Below are 23,408 nucleotides of genomic sequence, written 5' to 3'. Positions count from 1 at the left end.
TTCATCACGAAGACTTGCTAAATTATTACCGTTAATTGAGCCTTTATTTAGACTACTTTCGCCCTCTCTTATTGTAACCCAGGAGAATTGAGAGTAATGGCTTCAAATGTGGCTAGCGATTACCTCTCCTTCGCTGATGTGGCATACTGCATTCGTTCATATCAGCCAGTGAAAAACGGCTTAGATCCCAATCAGAAAGTGGTAGACCATTTTTTAGCCACCTTTACATCAGCTATTGCGTTTGTCACAAGCTTTCATGAAGGTGAACTTACGAATGACTCAAAGACGAGGCCAATTGAGTTGAGAGGAGCCGACGATGACAATATATCTGAGGAAAGTAGTGAGCAAGCAGATTCATTGGCAAAAATGACCGGGATAAACCGCAAGATTCTGCTAAGAGTTATAACACAGGCCAAATCAAAGATTTACGTGGGAGTGAGCATGTTACAGTTGGCTCACTATGCTTTCCAGGAAAGGAATGCGGCTTTGTTCATTCTCTCTTCATTATTGAACAACAAGGATTTTACTCACACTGAGGGAAATATAGTACAAGAGATTAACGACAAGCGGTATGACATATGCAAGGATATGATTCAGCTTGCACGTAAGATCATACTGAAAGAGTTTGAGGAATCACAGATAAATGACAAATATATGGAAGGACGTAAATCAGCTGAGATCAAGCAATTGACGGAATCACAGAACTTGGTGTACGTGACAAATATTTTGAGAACCCTAACAATGTTGATTTTGAATGCTACTCTGCCGAACGATGTTGTGGACCTCTGGTTTAGATTCGTGGAAGATACTAATGACAGCATTAGAGAAATGCTGAGTGTTGATTCCAACATTCCAGAGATGATTGGAACCAAGATAGAGGCACTCATAACGGTAAATACCCTGTTAGTGCTTGGTCTCGATAGTACAACTTCATCGATTAACTTCGATGCGCCTTATTATAGTGATGCTGATTGTTTTGGCAAGTTGAATTCGATCTTCAAAAGTGAAAGTGTTCATCCAGCGATACTTTACATGTGGTCCTTCATCCTTTTCTCGAAATATTATGCTTTGGAGGAGTTGCCAAACAAGGAATCTCAATTTATACAAAGTGTGTTTGGTAAAACACCCATTTTTGAAGTAATGGCAAGCTTCGCTTCTAGAGCCGAGAATGCTAACATTTTCGAATCAATCAAGAAACTTTCATCGGCGCTGTCATCTGAAAGCTTATATTCAGCCATCATAAGCTCCTATGTGAGGCTATCACTAAATTTCATTCCTCTAAATTCACAAACCTCCGATATGATCAAAGCTGTACTACTGCGGGCACCAGATGAATTTGTTGAGGGATTCCTGTCAGACACAGAATTTGAGAAAAAACTTACCATACTGAGGGCCAAGCTACCGCTTATTGATGAAGCGCTTTTGCCTTTAGTTAATCTAACAGCGGTTCATATCCAGTTTGCCAACTTTGAATGGAGAAATCTCAGCACCTATGCGGTAAAGTCGAAGCTTGCCGAATTGGATTACGATATATATGATGAAACAGAGGCAACAAGCAGAAATTTGGACCTTATCGTGCTCAAGAAGGAGTTTCTCGTGAAGCCGCCACTGGAGTTCGACGAAGAGATCTTTTTGCCACTTCCTGAAGATACAAAAGGTAAAATCCTACCAACTGCAGCAAGCTCTGATGAGGATGTTATCGTTTTCATGTATAACTACAGTGGCTGGGCGGTCTTAGGTCGGATCCTACAAAATCTATGCGAATTCTACATCAAGAATGATTTGAGCCTGGACAACCGCACACGGCACACGATGATCTCAATCGTCGAGCTTATAACGCGTGTTGTATCGCCAGAAACACCCATCGAGAGGTCAACCGAGATTATCGAATACCTCTCAGCTTCAGTAACTGACGATGACATCGTCTCTATCATATTGAAAATCTTTGAGCACTCGGCGCACAAGCGAAACTATGAATTAACGGCTGTTACAACAAAATTTTTGGGCTCTCTCTTTCCAAACTTCCCTCACTTTGTTTGGTCCCATATTGCCCGTTCAGACCTTCTCGACAGATATGGTAAAACAGGATTGGCCACGACCATTCTAGGCTCAGTCGAGCTTCCGAATGGTATTTATGATTTTACGTTATCACTGCTTAAGTTAGCGAATGAAATGGTGACGGAGTCGATAGCCCTGGAGAGCGGCTTCCCATCAAGAACGAAGAAAGACCTGCTCGAAAAGTTGACAATACATTTCATTGACGTTTCGGAAAGCTATCAACAATGGAAGTACACTAAAGTAATACAGAGGTTTGAACTGGGTTTCCATCTAACTTCTTTCTTTACCAAAATTTTGTACGCAGTTTATGGATTTGATTCCCAATCTGCCCCCAATGAAAAGGTCACCTGTACTCTCGCAAAATGTGGCAGCCATATTGTCAACGCATTCCTTGGATCGCAATCTCCAGATACTCGTCCAGCTATTTCCCTTTTGAACATTTTGTTATCAAACGAGAATAGTCAAATCTCTCTCTTAAGTGATGAGGCATTTGGCTATGTCTCTTCCAAACTAGTTATGCATTCCTTCGAACTGACATCTCTATTGCTCTCGATCCGCGGTTTCCTCAAGATGCCTCCTAGCTCATTGGAAAAAATGATTTACGCAAACTCTCCGAAGCTAGTCGATCTATACCACTCAACGCCAACTCTCAAGAGGCACATTATAAGATTGTTGCACTCACTTGTCAAGGTACCTTGGTCGGACAATTATTTGTTCCTTCTATCATATTTAGGTGAGAAGCATTCCGAAGCTTTGCTCAACACTATATCATCCGACCTCGAAAGCCCGCTAACAAATCATAAACTCTCAAAGGATCTTTACATGTTCTTCAGTGCATTAATGGAGAGCAAACAAGATGGTTTATCTATCCTTTTTCTGACTGGTAGCATAGCCTCGAGCAAGACAGAGGAGAAAGATACACGCATTGCTGGCAAAACCTCTGTTTTAAGCATTTTGAAGAAGAATGCGCTAAATCTCGATTCTCTTCCCGAGGATGTTGCATGTTGCTTGTTGGATTCGATCGCATATGCTTTCAATACGTGGGCTAACGCTAAAGATTGCAAGGCCGATGCAGAATTTATTTCGGTCCTTCTAAAAAGAGTTCGAGAGTTCAAGGCTCCCGAGGCCAGCTCCATTGAGGAAATGGAAGCGGCTTCTACCCAATATAGGTTGATCTCGCGAATCATCGAAATTTTTGCATTATACCTATTTACTTCTTCCGAAGTTGATTCGCAAATTTCTCAACTTCTTGACGAGAACGATTTAGCATTCATCAATCAGTTTTTCCAAATCACTGGTTACAATAGTACTTTGCATGAATATCTGGAGAAAAACTTCATGGAGAATTGGCCGAGATTGAAGCTCGACAGGTTCGCAGTTACGCCCCTCTTCAGCAGTGGGAGCTTCTCCCGAGATGCTATCTTCGCAATTCCTCTCATGGACCGATTTTTCGGGGATGACGAGAAGTGGACGGGAGTAGGAAGGCAAAGAGGGTACAGGGACGAAATAATCGAAGCTTCTTCCAATCTCAAATACATTACTCATCAAATAGCAGCAGCGAAGGCCTGGGGTGCCCTTCTGACCACGTTTTTGAAGAAAAGGGAGAAGCCGCCGAGAAATAGCTTTCTCGACCTGGCTATACATTTTCTGCAGGTTAATCTTGACTCTGGCATAGAGGCGCCACTTTTTACAGAGGTATACTGTGAGCGGCTACAGTTGGTCTTTTACATTCTATATTCTTTCCAAAAACGAGCTGAGTCATTGCCCGAAAAGACACTTTTTAAATTGCTGGAGCTTTTAACAGCAGTGTTCAAGTCCGATCAACTCGAGTTCGTCGCTAATATTGGGCAATCGACTAAGAGAAATTTTTACAGGCCGATATTACGTTCCATATTGCTTGCTTTAGGTTTCGTCAGGACAGGAGCTCAGTTTATTGAAATGGAGTCAGATCAGTTGCTGGAACTCTTCGAACTGTCCTTCTCCAAAGGGGTTTACCTAATCATGTCTGAGATTTTGTCAGATATTAGCACTTCGACTTCGAACGGAAGGCAGGTTGCGATTTTTAACATGGAAGAGCGTGTTCAGGACTTATTTTTGTTGTTGTCCCTCTTTGCAAAATTCAAAGCATTGAATCCACCCGATAGATTTAACTTGATCATGGCTTCATCATTGAACGAGGTAGGAACAGTGAAAGTGATATTGAACCTATATTCAACCTCGCACTTGTTCAAGATGAATGGTGAGACAGTTTTTGCTCCTTTGACCTTGACCTTCATCTCCGAACTGTGTACCATTGATCACATCGCTACTAAATTTATCTCAAATGGTCTTTTCACTGTGCTGCTTGAGAGCCCTCTTTCAGTGGCAATTCAAGAGGGTAAAATCATTCCAGAAGAACAGGCAAGTCTTCATAACATATGGACAAACGGCCTTCTCTCTATCATTTTACTGTTGTTAAGTGAATTCGGCGGAAAGGTGATGCCTGAATGCTGTCTCTTTGTCTCATACTTTTCCCAGCAGATCAAGAATGCAACATGCAGATGGTCGGACAGCAAACTCGCGGTCTCTACCGCCTTGATAAGAGAAACTTCACAACTCATACTTCTGCAGAAAATGATGCAAGCATTGAACTACCAGCAATTTTTGACAAATCCCTCAAGAAGGTCGCTCCAAAATGGAAATCATAAACAAGTTGAACTTATAATAGGCTTGGATACAGAGCAAGAAAGAAAGCTGTTAAAAAATGTCTTGAACCGTCTTCTGACTCACCCCAAGTACTTGAATTCAAGAGTAGTTCCTACGACTATAGAAGAGCAACGTCAACTAGAAGCTGATAGCACGAGAATTGAGTTTGTGAAGAGTATTTGCAAGCATATAAAAGATCTCCAGGAGTCGTTAACATGAACTTCATCGACATTTATGACATATAGACGTAACCAAAAATAAAAACTATTTTCGAAGGAACATTTTCCGGAAATCCTCATTAGACAGCTTAGGTCGGGGACTTCCAGCGTCTTGCTCAGACTTTTGATGAGAAGAAGTTGTGGTTTCAAAAGTGACAGGTCTAGTAGCATTTCCTGTCTGTTGTTTGCGTAGATCATACACCGCGCCGCAACGAAGAACAGTTTTTTGGAACTCACATCCATTTAGTGACATACTGCATCTGGCCGCCTGTTTAGAATCTCGCAGAATAATTAAAGCACCTTCTTTATCCGGAACTAGCAATATCTCTTCTAATTCATCATGAGTCAAGTTGGTTTTTTCAAGTAGTATCTCCTCTATCTGAGTCTTACTGGTATTATCTTTCAAAGGAAATAGCGAAATTATTCTATCATTCTTCATCTTACCTTGCATAATCGCCTTTACCTTCTGACGTTCAATGTATGCTTTTCTATCAGCCAATTTGACAGATACTTCTTTTTCATTCAAAGCTTTCACTTTTAAGCTGTCAAGTGCTGCTGACTGCTCGGCAAATGTCACGAATGCGTAACCAGTACGCGATCTTGGATCTTGGTTGGCAGGAATTGTTATCGACTCTACCTCCCCAAATTTAGAGAACTCTTGCTGCAGAAACTGTTCATTCATTTTGGTGATATCGAGCTGTCGTATCATAATTTCTCTTCTTTCCGAGGCTCCATAGTCGCTTCGCTTACTCTTTTCTATGGGGTTGGATTTCTTGACCACCAAGCGGTAAGTTTCAACTTCTTTGTCGTTCAATTCAGCAGTAATACGATCCGCTTCCTCAGTGGAGGTGACATCAACATAGGCGAATCGCCTGTTCGAATTGTATCGCAGCGATGGGAATCGTACACTCAACGCAACCGCATTATGGTCAAGAAATAAACTCTTAATATCACGTTGCGTGTAGTTGGGAGGAAAATTTGTTATCCATATTGTACAATTTTCTAATAAATTAACAGTTATTTCATTTTGACCAATCTTCTTCAAAGTCTTAGTTAATGCGGTGAGTGCTTCATCATATCTTTGGAACTCGATTCTGGCCAAACGATAGGTCTTATCCAGAGACTCTGTCACATCTATATGATTTATGACACCACAATTGAAGAACACCTTACGAACTTTCATCAGGTTATAGCTCTTCGGGAGATTATTCACCAGTACCGTACTAACTTCTCTCGACGTGGTCGATTTTCCATCAGCTTTTTTGCTCGGCAGCAACGTTTCACTATGAAAATGCCTTTTCATTAGAAAGGCCAGTCACTAGCGGTTTCTATGCGATCTCTTGGCACTCTTCAATTGTTCTTCAAAAATGTCAACAATTAAAGCCTTATTCCTCTTTGATTTCTTCGGGCTTACTTAGAGGCGATGAGATGAAAAATTTTTGGTCAACTGTAAAACTAATCTGGAGAAAACACGTCAGTTCACGTCCTTTGTAGCGCTCAGTGGTCATTGATACATCGCCTGAATTTTGAGTTCATGGACAGTAAAGAGTATTTAATATCCTATGGTTGGAAGGAAGGTGAGGCGTTGAAAAAAGGCGGACTTAAAAAGCCCATTCTAGTAAAGCATAAGAAAGATAAGAAAGGATTGGGTTGTGCGCCAGGCCAGGATGACAGTGAAGCATGGTGGGAGAGGCTGTTTGATGGACACCTAAAAAACTTGAACGTTAGCAACGATTCTACCAATGGCGGGATAAAATTTAAGCAAAACGAAGTAGTAGCCTCAGCTATATCGAAAACTAGCTCCCCGCTATATAGGTGGTTTGTTAGGGGAGAGGGTCTGAAGGGAACTAGAGGTGAATCTTTGGTTGTTGAAGAACAAAAAATTGTTTCAGTCGATACGAGCAAGAGCAGCAGGAAAAGGACGAGAAAAGAGGACAATGACAAGAGTGACAAGGAATTGAAGAGAGCTAAAAAATCGGGGAAGAAGGAGAAGAAGGAGAAGAAGGAGAAGAAGAAGCAGAAGAAAAAGGAGAAGAAGGCAAAGAAAGATATGAAGAAGAAGGTAAAGAAGGATAAAAAATAGGAAAGAGTCCCAATTTATAGGGAAACGCTGATAGAACTTGTATTTTTATAGCATTTAAATGACATTGTACAGTAGTTGCATTTTATTCTGTTGATTGTGAAGATTGTTACTTAACTTTTTACTTCAAGGAAAGCGAATTTCGAGAGCTGCGGCTAAAACATAAAATTCCACACACAAATGAAATGAATTACTAAAGGAATGAGCTCGAGCCACGATCTAAAGGAAGCCAAATTGGTCCAGATATGTGCCAGCATACACATACTTGATAGAGCTTTTTCAAACTTTCATGTTGTTAATGGCCATCACGTGATGATCAACATTTACAACAGAACAATCTGACCTCTTCATACTTAAATAACTAATGGATATATATAAGAATTTGATAGCTCTCGTGGCAGTTTGTCCGTCATTTTAGCCATTTGATGTTATATGTTGAGGAATGCTTACAGTCTCCGACCTTATTGTCTCGCAGTAGCTTTGCTTCTATGTCTACTGTCGTTCAAGGTAGTATTAGTAGTGATTATAGGTGGTGTTTTGACATTATGTGCGCTACTGTATCTATCTGTAAGCTCAACCTTTGTTGCAATTGATCCACTATCACCCAGGAAATTGAAATCCCACGCTCAGTTCTTGGATTCTGGTTCTGCACCATTCAACTGGAATGATACCCAATTTGCATTGAGTCATCCCAATATTGCTCAGCTAATCGAAGAAATTGTGGATTTAATTGTTGAGAGCTACATTATGTCCTGGTTCCAGCATATAGATGTGGACTCCCATTCGGCTTTTCCTATTGCTGTCAAAAAGATAGTACTCGAAGCGATTGTCAAGTTACAGGGTTCGTTTGACCAAGTAGACGAAGGAAAGTTGATATTCTTAAAACTATTACCACTACTTGCAAAGCATTTTGAAACATTTTGCGTCTCGAAAGAGGCAGTTGTAAGTGATTTAATGCTCGAAAAGAGCAATTCACAAAACTTCGATTTGCAAGTCGCCGCTGAGTACAATAAGGTTAGCAAATTACACCACTCTCTTTCATTGAGGACAACCTACTTAGGACGGGATGTCAGTAGGTATATGACCGCCAAGGTGGAGCAAATTTTGCCATTTTTAATAAATGAGAAGGAGCTGAGCTCCTCGTACGTCTCAGTATTACTTAGAGATGTTTTCGCATCATGTATCCTAACCCCGCTGATAATCAAACTGTCAGAGGCAGATTTTTGGAATGTTACGTTAACTTCACTATCTGATAAAATACTCGAGGAACAGGATCAGGTTCATGTGATCCGGAAATTCCTATCAAAGGAGGTTGAGCAACAAGAGAATGACTTATTCAGTGAAGCAGATCTCAAGCAGAATTTTGACATCGAGCGGGAACTCAGTCCTGGGTTATCAGGGCCACAGTTTGAAAACTATTTGAGGCAAATTAGTCAACTGACATCTTTTGAAGAGTTACAAAGAGCCCGCTTTTTACTCATTACAAAACTTATGCGACTCAAAAAGGAAGAATGCCTTACGAAGAACCTCATAGAGTATAGAAGACGATTGATTCTTTCGTTGAATTTATTGCAGACAAGGTTGAGATTTGTTGATCCTAAGACTGCCGATGATCGATCTCGCCAACTGAACTTAAACTTCACAGATGCAGACAAAGCCGTCCACAAATTCCAAGTTTTCATGGATACGATCTCATTGGATGACATTTTAAAAGAGCAAAGATGTACAGTTTATTTTGAAAGGTATCTTAACATGAAGTCGAGTACTCGTGGCCTATGTTATCTGAGATTCTGGCGAATTGTCGAAACCATGAAAAATCCTCTTGAAGATGGAGGAGAAGATGTCTCTGTAGCGATACAGCCCTCTGAGGTTGCCCAATTGCGAGACTTTGCATGTACTTTCTTTCAAGGCGAGCAGCTGGACAATATGACATTGCTTGATGCTGGGTTGGTCACTAACATAACACTCTTTATCAAAAGTTCCAATTACAATACAAACTCAACTTTCCCGCTGGCCAGGAGAAGTATACTATTATTGCAGAGCGAGGCTCGAAGAGCTCTGGATAGGAATTTTTTCCAAACTTTCAAAATGTCCAAGGAGTTTCTTAATATGTTATCAAACTCGGACTTCACTAACACAGAACTTTACTCAAAGTTGGTGATAGATCCCCAGCAAGGGGAGGAAAGACGAAAGTTAAGAACTGCTGCCTCCTTGAGTTCAATTCGAATCTTTTCCAGCCCTGGGATCGATGACGCCTTGGAGACTCTGTTGACTAAAAGAACAGCTCAGAGGCGCCACAGCCTGCAACAAACAATACGAAATTCTCTTTTTGGTGATGAAGATTCAGGAGTTTTCAATGATGCCCTCTTCGAAGAAGAAGGAGATTGTTACGACGAGACAATGTCTTCGGCCTTACAAAGTCTTGAGGAAGATGCTTTAAGCGTTTCAACGACAACCGGAACAGCCAACCAAAATGGGTCACTGAAAACCCTTGGGAAATTCAGTGATAATTTAGCTGATCTAAAGGAGGACATTGCAAAATTATCTATGGCAATAGATCAAATTGAGAAGCAGCTCGAACTCTTAGACCACCTCATTCTTAAAGCTGATTTAACAAACAACCAGAATCAGTTGAAACTACTTAAAAAATCAAAGCGAGCTTTGATCAGAGATCTAGACGCTAAGGAATTGACTAAACAACAACTGATGGTTCAGCAAAACGCGAACAGTTTATACAAAAAGACCAAGATTGCGATAAAGTCATACTACATGGACAGTCACTATAGAGAGCATCGCGAGGTAATATACTATCTGATCAATGTGGATCACATCCACCAGGGCCAGGCTACCTCATGGGAAATTCCTAGAAGATTCAGTGAATTTTATAAGCTAAATTCCTATTTGAAGAAGAAATACAATAGCTCCATGAGGAGCCTCATCGACAAAGATTCTTTTCCCAAGAAGATGAAGATGTCTTTGAAGTTTCACGTTTCAAAATCTCTTCTGTACCAGGAGAGGACCATTAAACTGGAAAGATATCTGAAGGAGCTCTTGAATATCCCCCAAATATGCCAAGATGACATGTTGAGGAAGTTTCTTACGGATAATTCAGCTTTCAATATAGTTTCAACAGAAAGGGAAGACTTGATCTCTGACGAGCAAGAGCAGTGCAATGCACTCGAAGATTCAATGTCATCACACTCCTCAGGTAGAGATTTTACCCCGCAACTGGGCGTGGGTGCTGATTTCAAATATAAACAGCTCGATAATCATCCGGAAGAGGTGCTCAATATGTGTGAGAATGATTGGAATTGTCAGGAAGGTTATGGGTCAGTTATTAACACTCAAAACAAACCTATTGTTAAAGCAATATGCGACTTCTTCATCTTGGTCTTTTCGCTTAATAAAACCAATGCAGGTTGGCTTAGAGGACGGGCAATTATCACTGTGTTACAACAGTTGCTGGGTAGCGCAATTGAAAAATATGCTATGGAGAGTATGAAGAAACTGAGGTCTGAGACCCACATTTCAAGGTTACTAATCAATCTGAAGCTGAAGATGTGGCCGAACGGTAAACTTATGCAAAGAAAGCAAATTGATAATCAGCGCTCTGAAGGCGAGCTGAAGAGAGCAAGAGCTGATTCGCTCATTATGTTACAATGTCTATTTACCGAGCTCTTCGGAAAGGTTGTTGGCTTGCAAAATGCTCAAGTTGCCGCAACAAATATTCATGACATGATTCAGAATTCCTACTTGAATGCAAACCTCTTACTGGAGATAATGGACTTGCTTTTTGATGAGCTTCCGCTTTTTGAGAATCAAAAGAATAAGAATGGTAGGAGTATTTGAGGTGGTAAATCATCTTTTCAACCTCGGAATTTTGGCAAAACAGTCATTCAAGTTGTAAGAATCATCGTCGGCGCCATCATCTTTCACATCTTGCTCAATTGATCTGTAAGATTGAACATTGAAAAAGGTCTTCTTACCTAAGTTTTGATAGACGGACTTCTTTGCCACCTTTTTCAATTGACTTTTATCCTTTGCCGACAATCTTTTATCTTTCAGTAGCTTCCCCAGCTCTAAATACTGTTCTTTGGAACGCATTACCACTTCTAACCCAGATTTCCCCAGAGATACTGGCCTTTGATGCTTTAAGCAAGATTTGGGCAGTTTGAACTGTGATTTATCGAACGTAGATGGGATGTCATTGAAAAGCTCGAGAGACTTCATGTAAATTTCCACCATATCCTCGCCCATCTCGCAACCTCTTGCTATTATGTCATGATAGGTAAATTCGACACGCTTATTCGCTTTAACCGTCTCGTGCTGCATTTGGGACACAGTCAATGTCTGCGAGGACTGACCTTGTTGAATATCTATTTTGTTCTTTGCGGCTACTTTGTTATGCAGACCACTGAACAGATGATCTAGTTTACCCAGTATATGGTCAGTAAGATGGCTCGGTATAGCCATCTTGTCTACGTCCAATGCGAGGCCCGAGGTAGCAGATGACTGGGCCAAACAATGCTGCCAGTGAGAGTCCAGCTCTACGTTCAGCATATTTGTAGAACGAGCCAGAGCCCTAGGGGAAATCTCTCCCGGGTCGACACCATTTTCCTGTTTCCCGCCATTGAAGGAATCTTCATATAATGTGTCCGTTTGTGGATTGACTACAGTTTTCGGATCAGGCCAACTCGTCCAATTGTCTCTAATCTGAGTCTTCACAAATTGATCTACCTCTAAAGGATGTCTCCTGTCATTGGCCCTGTAAAGGAGTGTTTTCAGAAGATATGATGAGTAAAGATGTAGAGTTAAATCCGACCTGTGCGATTGCTCCAGAGAGTTAAGCAGCTCGTTAGCAGTTTTGATAACTTCTCGATCTGCTGCTAGCTCCTTTCTAGACCGTCCATCGTAGCTATCATTGTCGCTCATTGGACTATCTAGTGAGCTGTCATCTTGATATTTATCGTTTATAGATGAGCATTCAACAATTGTTTCTTCGCCTGTCAATCAGAAAAAATTCAGTACTCTTCGCTAAAAAGCCATTAGAAAGTGCATTTTAAGATCCGCATTAGCGATCTCCACCAGCCTCACACACTGTTCAGAAGATGCCCAAGATTGAGGAAGTCGAGGATTATGACGATATCGATAATCTCGATATGGATTTGGCCGAATTGGATCCATCGTTGAGAACACCTATAGCACCTAAAATCACCCCAACAGTGGTCAGAAGTCAAGATTCAGAAGCGCAACAGCCCAGCACAGTGGGGAAGAATCAAGTAAGTTTCATTAACCCAGATACCGGTAAGATTGAGGGCAGTGCTCAAATCTCTAAGGAAGAACTAGATGAAGTGAAAGGATTCCAAGTTTTATACCCATGTTATTTCGATAGACGAAGATCACACAAGAACGGAAGACGTGTTACAAGAGATGAAGGAGTAGAAAATCCACTGGCAAAAACTCTAGCTGATGCTGTTCGGAATTTGGGCCTACTTTGTATATTCGAAGGCGAAAAGACACATCCTCAGGATTTTGGTAATCCCGGTAGAGTTCGTATTTTACTGAAGGAGAATGGACAACTGGTTCCATCGGCGGCCAGATTCAAAGGTGGGAAGAGACAAGTAATCAAAGAGGTGGCCAAATATATGAGGGACCATCCAACGACACCCGAAAGTCTCAGGGAGATCCCATACGGACCCGAGTTTGATGGTATTGAATTCAAACGAATCCCAATTGTGCAAGGTTTCAAGATGAATGATATAGTTCCGCTGCATAGTCCGTTCTTGATGGGACACCCAATGACAAAATCTATTTACGAAGCAGCTCCACCTGCTGCAGTCCCAGAAAAACAATTCAAACCACCAAAGAATAAGTACAAAGTTATCAGAAGGTAGTTTACAAAGAAATCACATAGTTTAGTTAAGAGAGATCAGAGAAAGAGTTGTATCAATTAAACAAAATCATATTACATTACAAAGTCCAAAAAACGAAAGCGAAAACATCTATAGTACGCCGTAGGTTTGACGATACTCTTCAATTTCCTTTTTCTCCTCAGGAGAGATTCTACCATCCAAGTAGTTAATGATATGAGTCAAGGAGACGATGTTCAACACGGGGATGCCGAACCTTTTACTTACCGACTGGGTAGCACTTAGACCTTCTCTGTCCTCGGTACTGACGACTTCCTGTCTGTCCAAGGCAATAATGGAACCAACCACTTGGCCATTGTTTTGAGCGATAATCTCAAATGCTTCGTTAATTGCGGTACCCGCGGTCATCACATCATCGATGATCAGGATTCTCTTGCCCTCTAGGGATGCACCAACGATGTTACCGCCTTCCCCATGATCCTTAGCCTCCTTCCTGTTGAACGCATATTGAACATCCTGGAACTTGGATCCACCAATCTCTGCCAACTTCACACATACGATCGAAGCCAATGGGATCCCCTTGTAAGCAGGTCCAAAGATAACATCAAATTTCAGGTCAGATTGAATAATGGCAATCGCATAAGCAGTAGCCAGATTAGAAAGCAATTTACCAGTGTTAAACAACCCCAAGTTAAAGAAATATGGAGAAACCCTACCTGATTTGAGCTTAAAAGACCCGAATTTCAAGGCTTGACTTTCCACAGCCAAATCAAGGAAATTCTTCTGGTAATCCTCTAAAACAGCAGGCATCTTTTTTGTGAATTGTATAGTATATCTAGTGGGATCGATAGCACAAACCAACAGAAACACTAGCTTGGACTGGCGAAGTTAGCAGTAAATGGATTAATAAAAAGACCGATTGTTCGATGGAAACTTTTCCAACAAAAAAATTAGAAATTCCAAAATTTTTAAAACTTTCAAGAGGAGTTTAGATCATAAATTAAAACTTCAATTGTAACTTAAAATGATCATCTCCAGTTGAGAACTTCAGAGAGTTTCGATGATCGGTGAGCGTGAGAGATGCTTAGTTAGTGGTCAAAGAAGGAATAACTGAAAAATTTTCAGCGATCGCCAGAAACGAACCCATAGTAAACAATTAGTAGAGGTCAAAAGAAGACTAATTGGAGGTCTTCGGAGCTTGATGAGAGGTCAATTGGCTTAAATTTGATGGATGCCGAGGTGAGGAATCGGTTAGAAGTTGTTTGGAAACGATTGGACCTCGGGTTGTCCGATTCGAAGCGTTTAGGGAAACATAGTGCAATCCGAGATGGAAGAGTAGCTGGAATAGTGCGAAAGTGGAAATATAGGACTAGAAAAGACGCCGATGGGCCTTTTAGCAGAACGAATAGGTTTTTACCCCAAAAAATGCAGAAACTTAAGCCACTTTATGTTAATATGGTGGATGTGGCTTTAGAAGAGCTTCCTGGGGTGCGTTTGCGTGACTTGGAAGCACTATTGGACAGGTGTCAGAGAATCCAGGAGGGTTGTGCGGGTGCCTTGTTGGACTGGGACGAACGGTGGAACAATCCTTTAACTTTGGCATCCAAAGGTTGGGAGTTTAGCTCACTGGGTCAAACTGGGAAGTTAATCTGTACCTGTTGCTGCTGTCGCAAAACTCTGTGTGTGGACATGAAATTTGATACTGAGCCTACGGAGTCATCGAGGAAATCGTACTGGATTAACGGTGTTATTAATGCGCACGATAGTAGCTGCCCCTGGAGGGAGAATCAGTTCGATCTGGATAAAGAATATTATTTGAAAGAATCCAACCTGATATGGGATATCACAAGAATGCACAGGTCACTTTTAAACGCTCCTGATCTACGAAATGAAGATGTGGCCCGTTCATATCTAGCAACACAACAGTTGACACAGTTGAAGCGGTTATTCAGCTGTGGTGATCACAGTGATGCATTGGTAGTCTTGCTACGAGGTTACTATTTTATAGACAATGAGCCCAAAATTGTCCAATGCGCGGGATGCTTTAGAAAGACATTCACCGAAAACGTATGGAATAGTTCCAAATTGAATTACCACGCCAAATGGTGCAGGTACCGCAAGGAAACGGAACTACCCTTCATGATCTTGAAATCGCTTCGAAAAGACAGCGAGGACAACAGCATGACAGAAAGACTACATAATCTTGAGACATATCTAGAGGATATATAAAAAAAAGGTTACTCAACGATCTGAACATCAAAATGCTCATGAGCTTGGGACCAGAGCTCTCAATTTAAAGTATTCTCAGAATAAAAAGGTCCTACCCGGATTCGAACCGGGGTTGTTCGGATCAGAACCGAAAGTGATAACCACTACACTATAGGACCCGCTAATTGTTGGAAATTAAGACTGAAGCATAGAACTAATTCACAAAAATAACCAACTGAAACTACGTCAGTTTAGATACTCAATGATACAATAACATTAATCAGGTTTAATAGTGCGACTGGTCGTAATTTAATTTTCTATATGATGTATCAGAACAAGTAAGAGGTCATGAGGATCTAAAAGGAAATAAAGACAAATAAATATGTTGATGATGAACACGAGCTTAATCGTATTTCATCTGAGAGATTGGGGAAGTTGGACTCAGATAGGTACCAAACACTTTATCCCAAAACCAGGAAGTGACACCGAATCCCAATTGGTAGTTTTTGTAATGGTGCTCCAAGTGGTATTTCTTCAATTTACGCATGAACGAAGGCAATTTGGAGTGATGTAGGAAATAATGGGTCAAATCGTAACAAACATAACCGAATAAACCGCCTGCAAAACCTGCATATGCAACGTAGAGTGGAAGCAATCCAAACACCAATTTGTAAAATGGTGTACATAGAATCACAAATAGAGTTGGTGGCATAACCAACCGATATTTGTCCATTGGAAGATAATGGTGAACACCGTGAAGTAGGAAATGTAAAGTAAAACATACGTTACTCTCTGGCAACCAATCATCAAAGTGGAAAAGGAACCTATGAAGACCATATTCAATCAAAGTCCACACAAACGTACCCAAGCAGAAGAAAAAAATCGTAAAGATAGGGTTCATGTTTTTGAAAGCCACACCGACATGGTAAAGGACAACTGGAAGCCATACCATTGGAATAACATACCACGAAGTTTTTGAAAGAGGCTCCAAGAAGTTCCCGAACAATGGTGCTGATCCCTTACCATAATGCCTAGGTCTGTGAATTTGATCAACGTAAAAATCTTTCGTAAATTTACCGAACATAACTTGAGGTAGCAAAGGCTTCTGTAGATCCAAGAAATGGTGTCTTTTATAGTCTCTGCTGTAGTCGGTTGCAATACTCAGCTTCTCTTCAGTAGGCAAATCCTTAACAAAAGTAGTAGAATCAAAATCAAGGGTGGCCAATTTCACTTCGACTTTATGGCTTGAATTGGTCAAAAGTTCTTTCTCCTCTAATTCAGTGGCCATATACCCTACTAGGTACGACGAGTCCTCCAAAATTTCATATGCAGACTCCGAATGTTCGTGGATGGTTGAGTCCTTCAATACTTCGGTGATATCTTTACCTGCGTAATCCAAAATATACTGAGGGCCACCTGGATGCTCATCTAAAAACTTGGTAACATCGTAAATTTTTCTGTTAGAAACAGTAACCCAGCAATCATTAGCATTATTATGTTCCGAAACCTGCTTCCTGGAGAATAGTTCTAAAGTCTTCGACTGATCTTGTGACATCTTGCTTCACTACCCAATAAGCAATCAATTTGCAGCGATAAAGAGAAACAATAAGCGATAACAATAGACCTGAAATACCAGCTTGATGGGCTTATATATACGAATTACAAAAAAATTTCAATACGAGAACTCGGTTTCTTTATTTTTACAGAAACCGCGTCACAGTACCTGTAGCGAAAAAAGAACATAATACCCATAGTATTATCTTGGTCAGATAATATGGAAATATGAGCCTCTATCGGGCTTGAAAACCGCCCGAAAAGCGTCAAGATTCTTGGTGTTTTTCGAGTATTTTTCGAGTAACTAGTGGGGGCTTCGCATATTGTCACGAAGTTGTTAGATGACCGCGTTTTATGGTGACTAAGAGATGAAGTCTGATGCGTATCTCGTTACTACGCATGATGTCCCACGTCTTGATAACTTCTTGGCTGCATAGCCAACTGTGGATAAAATATACCGCAGTCGAGTAGGTAAGTTGATCTCTCTTCAAAATCGTTTAGAGGTTAAACGACAGAGAGCTGTGAAAGGAAAAACATAAACGTTTCTATATGCAATGATGACTGTTTTGAACTGTCCTATATATCCATCTCTCTATATCATTGGAACGCTGGGAATGCCTTGCTCTCCCAGATAGTGGTCGTTGGCCGAATACCAATGACATTGGCAGTTCTTTGTAATGGTGAAATGGTTGCGCCTGGAACTATGAGCTGTTCTCTTCGACAAAGGTCTTCACGTCGTTGACCAAGTGCTCCAATTCTTTGTCGAGTAGCAACACCATCATCCCATCGCTAGTAATCTCGTACTTGATGTGACCCTCGTTCGGTATGCAGAGTTTTTCGTCGAACTTGTCGAACCACTCATTTAATGCGTCTATCTCATCGACTTGGAACGGCAAAACTAGTTCGTCTACGAATTCGTGGGAACTTTTCACGTCTTGCTTGTCTTCACCATTGTCGACTGAATTTCCCTCTTGTCCGTTTTCGATCGATTCCTCTAAAAAGATGATCATATGGTAAAAATTATCATTGCCACCCATGATGAATCAAGTTGATCTCACAGATCTATTGACCCCACGACAGGATATTCCTTGTGGGCCATCAGATCAATATTCAAATTTTTCGTCCTTGTAGCGATGAGATTCGTCGGGTATGATGATAATAAGCTGATGAGCGTAAAATATGCCATACGATCGTGGTTGAATTGGTATTGGAACGCCATTCACATGTCTGGGATACAGATTGATCCGTTGGCTGAATTATGCTCGGTTTTGAAAGCAGTACCCCCACTTGTTTCAGTGGTCAAATCATTTTCTTGTGCCACTTGTTCCATGTACAATGTATGGTTAACGAGGTTCAAGTATGCATACATGAAATTACTGAGAACAACCTGTTGACGCAATTCTCTCTTGGGATCGCTCAATTTGAGATGACTTAATCTGTAGATAGCCCTTTCCACGTTGATCGGGAGTCTGTGGTCAAACATAATGACTGTGGAGACAGTTAGCATTGGTAGTGGGAAACCGAATGCACTGTCGGTAAACTTCATTGGAGCGTTAGACTGTTCTGACCGTTTCACATCGTCGAAAGTCAATTTCCTTGGGGGTACTGGTTGATGAGATGGCCCATCAGCAGGCTGTTTGACATCTGTTTGTACTTCAGACGTTTGTTCCTTCATGCTTAGCGTTTCCGTCGATATATCTATGCTGGTCTGTGCGTTTTGATCCATGCTTACGTCTTGTGAATCGTCGCCGTCAAGCTCTTTGACTGACTCAATTACCACGCTAGACGCCAGAGGGACATGTGCACTTTTCGTGCTCGTAACACTGACTGCAGGCTGCAATGCCGGTAAATCCTCTGCCTTAGACTTCGATGGAATGACTTCACCAGCAACTATGGCAGTATCGGGAACCACATCCTTTGAGACTGAGTTTCTTAAGTGCTCTTCCACTCGTGATTCTGATCTCAACTTGACAGGAGTTTTGCTTGTTTTCGCGAATTTGGAAAGGTTATCGCTCGAGCGCTTTGACTTTAGCTCAGCACCTGTATGATCCCGAGAGGTACCATAATCAGGTAGTTTCTTCTTGCCTTTCCTTCTGAAGAGATTTGCTATTTTCTTTTCAAACATTTGCCTTGTCAAATTAGAAGAATCCGAAGAAGAGGAGCGCCCCATCTTCGTAGAGACAGCTGGTTCTTCGGTAGTATCTTTCCTTTTGGAAGATTCATTGGCTGGAAAAATGGGTAAATGCCTATTCTTCGAATGGTTACTTCTCTGAATTTCGGTTGTAACGGGCGTACTAGTTTTCTCAAAATCCTCATCAATATGAGAGTCACTTGGCTCTCGATGCAAAGGGACTTCTTGCCTGGCTGTATCTTTGACATTTTTTTCTGTATTTGTCTCTTTGCTACCCATTCCATTCAACCACGACCAGCCCGATCTCTTCCCTTTCATCTCTCGAACTACTGTTGATGAAGCTTGTTCCATGTCCTGCGCTTCAATGCTTGACTTGGCATTGCCTTGGGATAGGTCACTTAATTTTGATGATGCAATTTCTTTCGAGGTCTCAAAGTCCAGCTGATTACCTTTATTGGAATCATCACTCTCCGTCCCTTTTTTAAGCTCCTTTTCCCAATCAACGCTAGGTTGACGATAATGATCATAAATGTCCTGGAAATCGTTAATCGAACTTGGTGAGCTCATGATTGACCCGTTTCCCTTGATCGAAGGCGAATGATAAATATCTTGCTGAGACGCAGAAGACTCTGCCGTAACATTTTCCAGACCACTAGATAGCTTCCTCTTTGTCTCTGACTCATGATGCTCGTCATCTAAAGAAGAAGTACTACCTGATGATCTAACCCTATAAGTATTAAACTTGCTCCTACGCAACGAAGACCTAGCAGGAATAACAACCCCATGCTTCATGAGCATGTTGGAGGCAAATTCGTTGTCATCCTCTTTATTGTATTCATTCTGCACGTCATCGGCATCCAGATGTATCCCGTTACGTTTGGAAGTATCATAATCCTCGTTAACCTCAGAGCTTGCAAACGAGCCGGCCATACTCAAAGTTCTGGCTAGAGTAATCGCGTCAGAACTCGTAAGACCGGCATTGTTAGATATCTTATTCAGTTCTTCAGTGATGTCTTTCAAAGATACTGTTCTCGAACTTCTTCCAGAAGAGCACGGAGCTATTGATGACCGTTCGAACGAGTTACGGGATTCTTTTCCGACAGCAACCGATCCTTCTAATGACTCAGTTTCATCGTATTCTTCAAATTCGGTATAGGACTTTCTCAATCGCGAAGGCCTTCGCACTAGCGAATCGCGCTTGCGAGTTATATCGATGGGTAATCGATCATAAGCTTTCGCGTTTTCCTTATTACTTTCATCATTATCATTATCAGTCGTTTCCTTCTTCTCATCTAACTGGATGTTATGCAAAGTGTCCTGTACCAGCTCCAAAAAGTTCTCTGGTTTAACACTAGGGTGCTGAGCTGCGGGAACCCATAATAACTGTTTAGTTATTGATGAAGAGTTGGATCCATCTTCACTCCCATTGTCCGAAGCGGACGAAAGCTTCCTAGTAGGTATATTAACGCCACCCCTTCTTAGAGATCCAACGCCTGTAAGAGTTCTTTTGACAGAAATCTGAGGCGAAGTGGGTTTGACATTAGGTGTAGATTGATGATTCGCCGACGAATGGTTTGTTGTCTGCAAATAATCTGCCCCAGTCGTATCAAAACTATCATCTGCTCCGTCACTGACACTGGCCTCTCCCTCATCTTCACCTTTATCATAGCATGGAGCCACATCGTGTTCCTCTTCACTTGATGATGAGTTCGAAGACCACGACTTCCTTGTGTTAGGGCTATTTACGTTGACCCGATACTCCAACTCGGGATCCATAAGCAGGTCAATAGACCCAATAGAGATTCGTTTCAAACTCTTGACATTCTGCACTTCATTATCAATCGACTGCGCAGCTATCAGTACTTCAGACTTCCTCTTTTCCCTTTGAGACTCCGTCATTGAAGTCCTTTGCCTCACTTGATTCTGTTCTTCCAGATTCGCATCGGACCTCCCATCTAACGTCTCCATTTGTATCCTGCCTTGTCACAATATCGAATAATCTCTTCCCAGTGTGCTACAAGGATCCCGCACTAATACCACTGATACCAGTAATCTCGCAAAGTTGTCCGAGGCGCAATTGTACTGATCTCGCCCACCAAAAGTTATTACAGGAAAGAGCCACTATCAATCAACGCTGAGAATGCTTTTAAAGCTCAACAGCACTGGTAGATTGATAGATCAACGCCTTTGTATATAATATGCTGATCAAGTTTAGACTTATGTTGACAGTACGCGTTTGAGACTATACCGTTAGAGGTGACGGCGAAACATTGAAGATCAAGAAGACCTCAATTGACGGTGTATTTGATTGTCTTATAGAGTAATTGGGACCCGTCGAGGTCCATCAGAGTACTATTTGGTTGCCTGATGAGTTGAGCAAGGTAGTGAACTTGTTCTTGAAGAATAGTAGGCCCATTAGGAGCAGAGCTAGGTAACATTTCTTCCAGAGGTCTAATAGTTTCTTGACGTAAACTGAATCGGATTTCTTGACGACTGTGTGGTGCATGACGACCTTGGAGGCTTCGGGAAACCCCATGAAGTTGCACATGACATGTAGTAGGATACAGACCCATAGGTTACCACCACTCTTAACAAATGCGTAGTTAGTAAGACTGCCAAAGAGCGTTGTATAAGTCATTTGAATCGCTGCGTTGCAAATAACTTGCACCACCCCCGTAAGACCTTGCTGGTGCATCTCGTAAGCATGGTGTAGATGCGCAACTCCGAAGAACAATGGAACTTTCCACACGATTGTACTCAGTGTACATTGGCCCTGTGGATAGAGTATTAGATAATTGTTGATTAGCATTGATGTGTAGATAATCTCTTCACTTACCGGAGCAAATAAGTAGTTCCTGAGTCCCCATACGTTGAAGAGTTCTGCCCTCAGGTCGGTGTATAGATGCTTGTTGGGTAGAGTGGCATAATAAAGCAGCCCACCTGCCAAAGGACCCACGTAGAGAAGCGCCATCAAGCCAATGGCCTTCGTAATATCCCACAGATAATTTGAAATGTCCCAATGGCCATCACGATAATAGCCGGGAACAATGCCCAAATCGAGAATGTAGCGTTTCACTGACATCTTAGGTCCATCATAACCAAGTTGTACAATCAGCCAAGGTACCACGAGCATGTTTGCAAGGATAACCAGCGATATGCGTCCAATTCGCCGCCTGATCACCCTGGGATCATCTCTGCCGCTGGGATACTCTTCCAAACCACGAGAAGTGGTATATATGGCAACCACATAGGATGCTGATATGTACAGCGATAGCCAGAATGCGGATTGCGTGCCCATGAGAGTGCTGCTTTAGCTTCTAAGTATTGTATCAATGATATTAGCTTTCAGGGTTCAAATCGATACCCGATCGCTCTTTAGCAATCGCTCCAGCTCAAATACAGAGACATTCGAAGAGCGAAATTGAGGTGAGAAGTAACTCATTTCAAGCAAGTTAATACTAGCTTTATGTGAGATCTAAGAACTCAGCTTTTTCCAAAAAAGGCCCCTGTTGAGCATCGAACTCGCGTTTTCAGCTTCCTCGTTAAACTTCACTTCTATTGAGTATTATAGAAACTGACAAAATATTCACCCTTTGGAATGAGATTTGAAGTCAATCGCGAGATCATCGTTAGTCATTGAGCGTTGAAATAATTCTTGAACATTTTTCAATGATGCTAAGATCAATTGCTCGAAGATCGGCCGCTAGAAGCTTGCCCAACAAATTTGTGAGACCTTTCTCGCAGTCACTGCTAGCGTTGAATGTAAAAAGTTCTAAGAATGAGGGTGAATTCACGCATTTTGGTTCCAAGACAGTGGCTAAGGATGAGAAGGAGAAACTGGTTGGTAATGTGTTTTCATCGGTTGCTTCCAAATACGATGTAATGAACGATGTGATGTCGCTTGGTATTCATAGATTATGGAAGGATCATTTTATTAACAAATTAGATGCTGGTAAAAGACCCAATTCCACAGAACCATTGAACTTTATTGACGTTGCAGGTGGTTCTGGTGATATCGCTTTTGGTATTCTGGATCATGCTGAGCATAAATTTGGCGATACGGAGTCCACTATGCACATAGTTGATATCAATCCAGATATGCTGAAAGAAGGTGAAAAGAGAGCTATGGAACAACACAAGTATTACAATGATCCAAGAGTCACTTTCTTGGTTCAAAATGGTGAAACTCTTGACCAGATAGAGTCTAATTCCAAGGATGTGTATACTGTCTCGTTCGGTATCAGGAATTTTACCGATATTCAGGCGGGTTTGAACACCGCTTACAGAGTTTTGAAACCTGGTGGTCTTTTCTACTGCTTGGAGTTTTCTAACATTGAAAATCCTTTGATGGACACAGTTTATCAACAGTGGGCGAAGGTTCTACCCGTCATGGGCTCAATGATCGCTAATGATTACGATTCTTACCAGTATCTGGTCGAATCGATTGAGCGATTCCCAGAGAAGGAAACTTTCAAAGGTATGATTGAGAAGGCAGGTTTCCAATCTGCAGGTTACGAGAGCCTAACATTTGGTATATGCGCAATTCATTGGGGTGTGAAGGTCTGAGTTATTCCTTGTTATGAAAATCTATACTTGTAAATGCG

General features: G+C 41.5%; 13 protein-coding genes and 1 non-coding gene across 14 annotated transcripts; 6 read left to right on the top strand and 8 right to left on the bottom strand.

Annotated features, from left to right (window-relative positions):
• Positions 1-96: 96 nt before the first annotated feature.
• NUP188 (Nup188p) lies at positions 97-4,962 on the top strand (the record flags this gene model as incomplete). The annotated part of the gene is made up of 1 exon (XM_003679368.1): positions 97-4,962. One exon carries the CDS (start codon positions 97-99, stop codon positions 4,960-4,962), a length of 4,866 nt encoding a protein of 1,621 aa, XP_003679416.1.
• Positions 4,963-5,007: 45 nt separating this feature from the next.
• Positions 5,008-6,264, bottom strand: PRP24 (U6 snRNP complex subunit PRP24; the record flags this gene model as incomplete). The annotated part of the gene is made up of 1 exon (XM_003679367.1): positions 5,008-6,264. One exon carries the CDS (start codon positions 6,262-6,264, stop codon positions 5,008-5,010), a length of 1,257 nt encoding a protein of 418 aa, XP_003679415.1.
• A 231-nt stretch (positions 6,265-6,495) lies between these two features.
• Positions 6,496-7,044, top strand: TMA23 (Tma23p; the record flags this gene model as incomplete). The annotated part of the gene is made up of 1 exon (XM_003679366.1): positions 6,496-7,044. One exon carries the CDS (start codon positions 6,496-6,498, stop codon positions 7,042-7,044), a length of 549 nt encoding a protein of 182 aa, XP_003679414.1.
• Positions 7,045-7,473: 429 nt separating this feature from the next.
• MDM1 (Mdm1p) lies at positions 7,474-10,890 on the top strand (the record flags this gene model as incomplete). The annotated part of the gene is made up of 1 exon (XM_003679365.1): positions 7,474-10,890. One exon carries the CDS (start codon positions 7,474-7,476, stop codon positions 10,888-10,890), a length of 3,417 nt encoding a protein of 1,138 aa, XP_003679413.1.
• A 9-nt stretch (positions 10,891-10,899) lies between these two features.
• RRN9 (Rrn9p) lies at positions 10,900-11,973 on the bottom strand (the record flags this gene model as incomplete). The annotated part of the gene is made up of 1 exon (XM_003679364.1): positions 10,900-11,973. One exon carries the CDS (start codon positions 11,971-11,973, stop codon positions 10,900-10,902), a length of 1,074 nt encoding a protein of 357 aa, XP_003679412.1.
• Positions 11,974-12,149: 176 nt separating this feature from the next.
• SEC65 (RNA-binding signal recognition particle subunit SEC65) lies at positions 12,150-12,935 on the top strand (the record flags this gene model as incomplete). Its single annotated transcript, XM_003679363.1, has 1 exon — positions 12,150-12,935. The coding sequence occupies one exon, from the start codon at positions 12,150-12,152 to the stop codon at positions 12,933-12,935; it is 786 nt and encodes a 261-aa protein (XP_003679411.1).
• A 108-nt stretch (positions 12,936-13,043) lies between these two features.
• TDEL0B00700 (uncharacterized protein) lies at positions 13,044-13,721 on the bottom strand (the record flags this gene model as incomplete). Its single annotated transcript, XM_003679362.1, has 1 exon — positions 13,044-13,721. The coding sequence occupies one exon, from the start codon at positions 13,719-13,721 to the stop codon at positions 13,044-13,046; it is 678 nt and encodes a 225-aa protein (XP_003679410.1).
• A 417-nt stretch (positions 13,722-14,138) lies between these two features.
• On the top strand, positions 14,139-15,140 carry PML39 (Pml39p; the record flags this gene model as incomplete). The annotated part of the gene is made up of 1 exon (XM_003679361.1): positions 14,139-15,140. One exon carries the CDS (start codon positions 14,139-14,141, stop codon positions 15,138-15,140), a length of 1,002 nt encoding a protein of 333 aa, XP_003679409.1.
• An 86-nt stretch (positions 15,141-15,226) lies between these two features.
• Positions 15,227-15,298, bottom strand: TDEL0Btrna7Q. The gene has a single exon. It is a non-coding gene; the product is annotated as a tRNA-Gln (tRNA).
• Positions 15,299-15,522: 224 nt separating this feature from the next.
• On the bottom strand, positions 15,523-16,674 carry SCS7 (fatty acid alpha-hydroxylase; the record flags this gene model as incomplete). The annotated part of the gene is made up of 1 exon (XM_003679360.1): positions 15,523-16,674. One exon carries the CDS (start codon positions 16,672-16,674, stop codon positions 15,523-15,525), a length of 1,152 nt encoding a protein of 383 aa, XP_003679408.1.
• A 700-nt stretch (positions 16,675-17,374) lies between these two features.
• Positions 17,375-17,710, bottom strand: TDEL0B00670 (uncharacterized protein; the record flags this gene model as incomplete). The annotated part of the gene is made up of 1 exon (XM_003679359.1): positions 17,375-17,710. One exon carries the CDS (start codon positions 17,708-17,710, stop codon positions 17,375-17,377), a length of 336 nt encoding a protein of 111 aa, XP_003679407.1.
• Positions 17,711-17,892: 182 nt separating this feature from the next.
• On the bottom strand, positions 17,893-20,772 carry TDEL0B00660 (uncharacterized protein; the record flags this gene model as incomplete). Its single annotated transcript, XM_003679358.1, has 1 exon — positions 17,893-20,772. The coding sequence occupies one exon, from the start codon at positions 20,770-20,772 to the stop codon at positions 17,893-17,895; it is 2,880 nt and encodes a 959-aa protein (XP_003679406.1).
• A 376-nt stretch (positions 20,773-21,148) lies between these two features.
• Positions 21,149-22,102, bottom strand: RCE1 (CAAX prenyl protease; the record flags this gene model as incomplete). The annotated part of the gene is made up of 1 exon (XM_003679357.1): positions 21,149-22,102. One exon carries the CDS (start codon positions 22,100-22,102, stop codon positions 21,149-21,151), a length of 954 nt encoding a protein of 317 aa, XP_003679405.1.
• Positions 22,103-22,473: 371 nt separating this feature from the next.
• COQ5 (2-hexaprenyl-6-methoxy-1,4-benzoquinone methyltransferase) lies at positions 22,474-23,370 on the top strand (the record flags this gene model as incomplete). The annotated part of the gene is made up of 1 exon (XM_003679356.1): positions 22,474-23,370. One exon carries the CDS (start codon positions 22,474-22,476, stop codon positions 23,368-23,370), a length of 897 nt encoding a protein of 298 aa, XP_003679404.1.
• Positions 23,371-23,408: the final 38 nt, after the last annotated feature.

This window comes from Torulaspora delbrueckii, chromosome 2 (assembly GCF_000243375.1).
Source record: "Torulaspora delbrueckii CBS 1146 chromosome 2, complete genome".
Lineage (NCBI taxonomy): Eukaryota > Fungi > Ascomycota > Saccharomycetes > Saccharomycetales > Saccharomycetaceae > Torulaspora > Torulaspora delbrueckii.
The sequence above is the reverse complement of the archived record's forward strand: the minus strand, read 5'-3'. Positions and strand labels throughout refer to the sequence as shown.